This window comes from Leopardus geoffroyi, chromosome D1, assembly GCF_018350155.1.
Source record: "Leopardus geoffroyi isolate Oge1 chromosome D1, O.geoffroyi_Oge1_pat1.0, whole genome shotgun sequence".
Lineage (NCBI taxonomy): Eukaryota > Metazoa > Chordata > Mammalia > Carnivora > Felidae > Leopardus > Leopardus geoffroyi.
The window spans coordinates 21364266-21371554 of NC_059329.1; the positions used below are offsets into that span (position 1 = coordinate 21364266).

At 38.8% G+C, this 7289-nt stretch overlaps 1 protein-coding gene across 1 annotated transcript; it reads left to right on the top strand.

Moving 5' to 3' along the window:
* Positions 1 to 2239: 2239 nt before the first annotated feature.
* LOC123600857 (olfactory receptor 143-like) lies at positions 2240 to 5244 on the top strand. The gene is made up of 2 exons (XM_045483289.1): positions 2240 to 2251; positions 4309 to 5244. Exons 1-2 carry the CDS (start codon positions 2240 to 2242, stop codon positions 5242 to 5244), a joined length of 948 nt encoding a protein of 315 aa, XP_045339245.1.
* Positions 5245 to 7289: the final 2045 nt, after the last annotated feature.

Genomic DNA, 7289 nt, shown 5'->3' on the forward strand with positions numbered 1-7289 from the left:
GGTGGAACTTGTAAGTATAATGAGATATCACTCTAGTGACTGTGCCATAGTATATAGTATAGCCGACCTTAAAATAGAGAGATTACCAGGGTAGGCCTAATCTAACCACACAAACATTTTGAAGGCAGAGAGTATTTATCAAGCTAGTGGCAGAAGGGGATATATCAGGGAGAGAGTCAAAGCACAAGAAGGATTCCTGTGTGAATTTATTGCTGGGTTGAAAAAGAGGGGGCTAGAGGACAAAGAACGCAGGCAGCCTCTAGAAGCTGAGGGTGACCCCCAGCGGACAGCCAGCAAGGATGTGGAGACCTCAAGAAGCTGAATTCTGCCAACAACCTGAGTGAGCTTAGAAACAGCCTTCCCCAGAGCCCCCAGGAGGAAATGCAGTCCTGCCCACATACTGATTTCAGCCTGGGCAGAGAATCAAGCATGACATTCTTTTTTATTTTCTTTCTATAATTTATTTAATTTTTATAATTTACATCCAAGCTAGTTACCACATGTTGCAACAATCATTTCAGGAATAGATTCCTTAAGCCCCTTACCCATTTAGCCCATCCCCCCCTCCCACAACCCCTCCAGCAACCCTCAGTTTGTTCTCCATATTTATGAGTCTCTTCTGTTTTGTCCCCCTCCCTGTTTTTATTTTTTATTTTTTGCTTCCCTTCCCATATGTTCATCTGTTTTGTATCTTAAAGTCCTCATATGAGTGAAGTCATATGATATTTGTCTTTCTCTGACTGACTGATTTCCCTTAGCATAATACCCTCTAGTTCTATCCATGTAGTTACAAATGGCTTCATTCTTTTTGATTGTGGAGTAATACTCCATTGTGTGTGTGTGTGTGTGTGTGTGTGTGTGTGTATATACCACATCTTCTTTATCCATCAGTCGATGGACATTTGGGCTCTTTCCATACTTTGGCTATTGTTGATAGTGCTGCTATAAACATTGGGGTGCCTGTACCCCTTTGATACAGCACACCTGTATCCCTTGGATAAATAACTAGTAGTGCAATTTCTGGGTCATAAGGTAGTTCTATTTTTAATTTTTTGAGGAACCTCCATGCTGTTTTTCAGAGTGGCTGCACCAGTTTGCATTCTCACCAGCAGTGCAAAAGAGACCTTCTTTCCCTGCATCCTTGCCAACATCTATTGTTGCCTGAGTTGTTCATGTTAGCCATTCTGACAGGTGTAAGGTGGTATCTCATTATGGTTTTGATTTGTATTTCCCTGATGATGAGTGATGTTGAGCACTTTTTCATGTGCCTGTTCACCATCTGGATGTCTTCTTTGGAGAAATATCTATTCATGTCTTTTGTCCATTTTTTCACTGGATTGTTTTTTGGGTGTTGAGTTTGATAAGTTCTCTATAGATTTTGGATACTAACCCTTTATCTGATATGTCGTTTGCAAACATCTTCTCCCATTCTGTCGGTTGCCTTGTAGTTTTGCTGATTGTTTCCTTCACTGTGCAAAAGTTTTTAATTTGATGAGGTCCCAGTAGTTCATTTTTGCTTTGGTTTCCCTTGCCTCCAGAGATGTGTTGAGTAAAAAGTTTCTGCAGCCAAGGTCAAAGAGTTTTATGCCTGCTTTCTCCTCGAGGATTTTGATGGCTTCCTGTCTTACATTGAGGTCTTTCATCCATTTTGAGTTTATTTTTGTGTCTGGTGTAAGAAAGTGTTCCAGGTTCACTCTTCTGCATGTCGCTGTCCAGTTTTCCCAGCACCACTTGCTGAAGAGACTGTCTTGATTCCATTGGATATTCTTTCCTGCTTTGTCAAAGATTAGTTGGCCATATGTGTGTGGGTCCATTTCTGGGTTCTCTATTCTGTTCCATTGATCTGAGTGTCCATTTTTGTGCTGGGACCATACTGTCCCAGCTTGATGATTACAGCTTTGTGATACATCTTGAAGTCTAGGATTATGATGCCTCCCACTTTGGTTTTCTTTTTCAAGATTGCTTTGGCTATTTGGGTCTTTTCTGGTTCCATACAAATTTTAGGATTGTTTGTTCTAGCTCTGTGAAGAATGCTGGTGTTATTTTGATAGGTATTGCACTGAATATGTAGATTGCTTTGGGTAGTATTGATATTTTAACAATATTTGTTCTTCCTATCCAGGAACATGGAATATTTTTTCATTTTTTTGTATCTTCTTCAATTTCTTTCATAAGCTTTCTATAGTTTTCAGTGTATAGATTTTCCACCTCTCTGGTTAGATTTATTCCTAGGTATTTTATGGTTTTGGGTGTAATTGTAAAAAGCATGACATTCCATACCAGACGTCTCACCTACTTCTGAACCGTGACTAATAAGTGGGTGTTCTTTTAAGCCACTAAGTTTGTGGTAATTTATTATACGACAATAACAAGCTAATATATAGGGTGATGGTGTGACCCCAGGTTAAGAAAACTTTTAGAGTATTCCAGACTTGAGGCAAGAGAGCTGTATCAGAGGCAATGCAATGAACAGGAGGGGTAAGAAACCAGGAATTTTAAGGAAATAGAATTATGTAAACTTTGAAGATAAGATGGTAATGGTTAGTGGGAATGAGGAGCCCTGAATAATAACCCATTTCTAGGTTAGCTAACTCGGTAAAGGATGGTGCCATTAACATATAAAAGGATAGCAAGAGGAGACCACAAGGGACCACAAGGAGATGGTGAACTCAGTTTAGTGGGGATGTCTAGTAAATAGTTGGGTACCTTGGGGAAGAGGACCATGCTATAGATATAGATAAGGATAAAGAGAAAGGCAACCTAATACTTACTTAGGACTTACCCTATACCAAGAATTTCCCTAAAATGTGCTAGAGATTATGAGGCATTTAATCCTCAAACAATCTAGGAAGGTAGGAATTATTATTAAACTTACAATGTAGATGAGGTAAAAAAGCCTCAGAGTGATTAAGTAATCTTTCCAAGATCACACACATACCAAGTGGAAGAATTTGAATTCAAGCTTGATTAATTTGACTCTAGATCTCATTCTTTTAACATTTCTCTATTACACTTTTCTAGAGATGTGACAGACACCAAAAGTATTAGAGTTATGACACACACTATATCAATCACAGAACAATAACAAAAAAAAAAAGTATTGGGAATGGCAATGGCTCTGCCCCTGAACACTCCTCTTTTATAATTGAGCACGAGCTCTAGGATAACTAGGAGCACAAAGGAAGCTACTTCCTCCCTGCATGGAAAATTTGAAATTCTTAATGTGAGCTGATAACGTGAAGAACGTTGAGTCTCAAAGGAACCAGTGTTAATATATTGACAAAGGATGTAAACGTAGGCTCAATAATTTCTTCCCTCAGGAGCCTGGTCAAACTCTGATGCTAAATGAGCCTTGTTTTCCAAGCTTCTAAACAAGTTACTGAGATCCATGGAGAATAAGATAAATTCACAATATTAGCCCGCTGATGATTTGGAGACATAAAGTTGATGCATTTGCCTTGCCCCAAAGACATTTTATGCAAATCCACAAGCAAGGGATATTGGCTTCTCCATTTTCAGAGGCTTTGTCTCCTTCAGGAAAGTGAAAGGAAAACACTTAGGTGTCTAGCAGTAGTGAGGTCTCCAGGCAGAAGGAAGGTGGGCAGCTGAGTCTTTCTGTTCTCATGTTTTCATTCTCACAGCTGCAGCAGTAAAGAGGTGTGGGGAGACCACCTGTCCTTCCTGAACAATTTATTGTGATTTTGAGGTAAGACTGGATGAAGGGAATGGGTAGGAGACGTTCAGGATGATAGGGGAATTCAAATTCCTCCAGTTACTATGTGTGTGATCTTGGACAAGTTACTTAACCTCTCTGAGCCTTTTTACCTCTTAGCACTTTCATTAAGCCAGGTACTGAGTTTCTGAAAGGTAAAAGGGAGAAAGTGGGTTGAACAGTGGGTGCAGTGGGTATCATAGTGACTTTACTGTCTCAGAGCCTCAAGAATTTTCATAGGAAGTGGTCCCATGTCCAGCTGTCGGCTCCTTTGTTCTCTGTCTGTGTGGCCTTGACCAGCCTATTCATCTCTTCAAGATATTGCTTTCACATGTGACCATCACTTCATCCTGGTTTGTGTCAGCCCAGGGGAGGTTAGGAGTTATGGGTGAGATCTGAAAACATGGAAGAAAAGGACAAATGAGAAAAGAAAAGTTAAAGGTGGAGAATCCTTGCCCTGGCTCTTCTTCCAGGGTGCTGTCCCTACAGCCAGACTCAAGCTCCCGTAGAACAAAGCCTTATTCTAGAAACAAAGGATCTGAATCCTCTCCTGATGTGACACCTCTCTCCTTTTCTCACAGATCACACCCTGGCAGGTAATGGCTATAGAAAATGACTCTTCAATGACAGAGTTCATCCTGGTAGGATTTACAGACCGACCTCAGCTCCAGTTACCCCTTTTCTTTCTCTTTTTACTGAACTATGTGGTCACTATGGTAGGAAATTTGAGCCTAGTTAATCTAATATGCCTGAATTCTCACCTGCACACTCCCATGTACTTTTTCGTCTTCAACTTATCCTTCATAGATTTCTGCCACTCTTTGGTCATTACCCCTAAAATGCTGATGAGCTTTGTCTCAGAGAAGAACATCATTTCCTTTACAGAATGCATGACTCAGCTGTTTTTCTTCTGTTTCTTTGTGCATTCTGAGTGCTATGTGTTGACAGCCATGGCCTATGATCGCTATGTGGCCATCTGTAAACCTCTGGTGTACACGGTCACCATGTCCCCTCAGGTCTGTTCTCTGCTGATGTTTGGTTCTTACGTGATGGGGTTTGCTGGTGCCATGATCCACACAGGGGACATGGTCAGATTGTCCTTTTGTGATTCTAACATCATCAACCATTACATGTGTGACATCTTCCCCCTCCTTCAGCTCTCCTGCAGTGGCACCTATGCCAGTGAGTTGCTGAATTCCATTATTGTGAGCACAGTTGTCATAATATCCGGCTTCATTATTTTCATTTCTTATGCTTTGGTCCTGTCCAATGTCCTCCACGTCTCATCAGCTCAGGGTTGGCCCAAAGCCTTCAGCACCTGTGGCTCCCACATAGTAACTGTGGGTCTGTTCTATGGGTCTGGGTTGTTCACACATCTCAAGACCTCTCCTTCTGATTCTGTGGACCAGGGGAAGTTCTTCTCAGTATTTTACACCAATGTAATACCCATGTTGAACCCCCTCATCTATAGTCTAAGGAACAAGGATGTCAAATGTGCTCTGAAAAAAACCCTGAAGAGAATAGCAAACTAAGCAGAATCAATGTTTCTGAGTTGTTGGTGTGTGTTGTTTCTGAGTTGTTGTTGTTGTGTGTGTGTGTGTGTGTGCACATGTCCTCATAATTTTTTTTCAGAACAAGTTTTTTTGTTTTAAATACTTAATCCTCTGTAAGCATGTCAATTAAATGTGCAAACATTATTGAATTTCATGGTTACTCTCAGTCCCATACTGACTTGAACTTTATTCTTAACATCATGTTCTAAGACTCAACCCAATCCATACTTCCTTTTTAAACCACCTCCCACTTTGCTTCTTTCTATGTACTTTTCATATATAAGCAAACATTATAGCAGTATGCTCTCTGATTAGGTCACCCCTCTTTGTTTTCCCTAAAAACAATTGCATATGGCCCTTCTGTTTTTCAGCATTTGGGGAAAGTTTACTGTGTAAGTTATAAATTTCCCTGAATTTCAGAGTTCTTTTTATCCTGGTTTCTATACTGGATTTCCTAACCCACAGAAGAGATAGAAAAAGATTCCTTGTTGAGCTTTTGGTTTTTAAAAATGTTTATTCCTGAGGATGGCTAAGAATGGGTGAGGCTCACCAACCTTCCCACCTTCTTCAAACCCACCAGTGATAAAAATTACAGACATTTCTTTAGAAACATGGGTATGTTTCATAACATTGAGAAAATGGTTTGATATAATAGAGAGAAGGTTGCCACTGCCCTGGCTGCTGATCAGCTTTTTCCTCCTAATATTTTCATAATTCTTAAAAAATATTTTGACCATAATGAATGAAACAGAATTCATAGCTTAAGGAGTGTCCTTGGCCACAAAATAAAGTGTCAGGTTCAACATGAGGCTTCTCTGCCCAGATGCACAAAAAGAATTCCCCTTTGCAAAGGTTGGAAGCCTTTCTTATTCTGTTCAAGACCTACAAACAAGAATGAGCAGACCCTTCCCATGGAGGGCTTCATGCTTTCAATTTGTAACTTTCACTTTGGAGGAGACAGAATTAACATTTATGGAGTTCTTAAAAGGAGTTGTCTCTTTTCAAATGCTATCATAATCCAAGTCTTAATGCCCTGTTTTATAGATGGAGAAACTGAGATTCAGAGATTCAGTTCAATTAGTTCAGAGCAGAGCCCAGACTTCTACCTAAGTCATCTAACAACAAACCCTGTATTCTTTCCATATTATCATTTTGCCTCTCAGGGTGGAATTGAAGGAGAAAAATAGGAAGTATAAGAAAAGGGAGATGAAAATCTGGAGAATTATTTTAGAATCAGCTAGAAAGGGTAGGAATGACACCCTTAGCCAAAAATCCCTATAGTGGAAGAATGGTCCATTAAGGCTTTAACACCAAGCTGGAGAAATGCTTATGCTTCTAGAAATATTTAATATGAATTTTTATGATTTTATAGCATAATATTGATGAGGCATGACAATCTCTGTAAATACTTTCAAAATGAGACAACTAATTACAATAGTTTACATTTGAAAAAAGGGGAAAATGTAGTGTTTTCATACTACAAAATATCAAAAATTGAGCTCTACCAAATTTCTTGTTTTGTGTGAATACAGAGATACAATACTAATTTATTTTCCTTATTGATTCTCAGTGGGGACAAAGAAAGACACTCCATACATGCTATATCAGTGACTATGGTATGCTCAACAAAGTTTCAGTAATATCTGTGAGATATTTATGCTTAGTCAAAGGGATTGCAAGTATTAGCTTATAAGTACCACAAAAAAAAGAAAGAAAAAAAAGAATAAGTATGACATATGTTAATACCAGTTAGAAACTGAGAAAAATGAACCTAATTAATTTAAGTTGATTTAATCTGACTTGTTATAATAGCATTGGATATAAGATATTTATAAATATAGATGATATGGATAGATATAGATATAGATATATAGATATAGATATAGATATATCAGACTGTCATGATTTTGTTTATATCTCTGTCTAATCAAATAGAATTTGACCACCTAATCTTTCTTTCTCCTATGCGAGGTTAGACTAAAATCTGGCAAAATAAATATTTATGTAATTAAATTTACATAGCT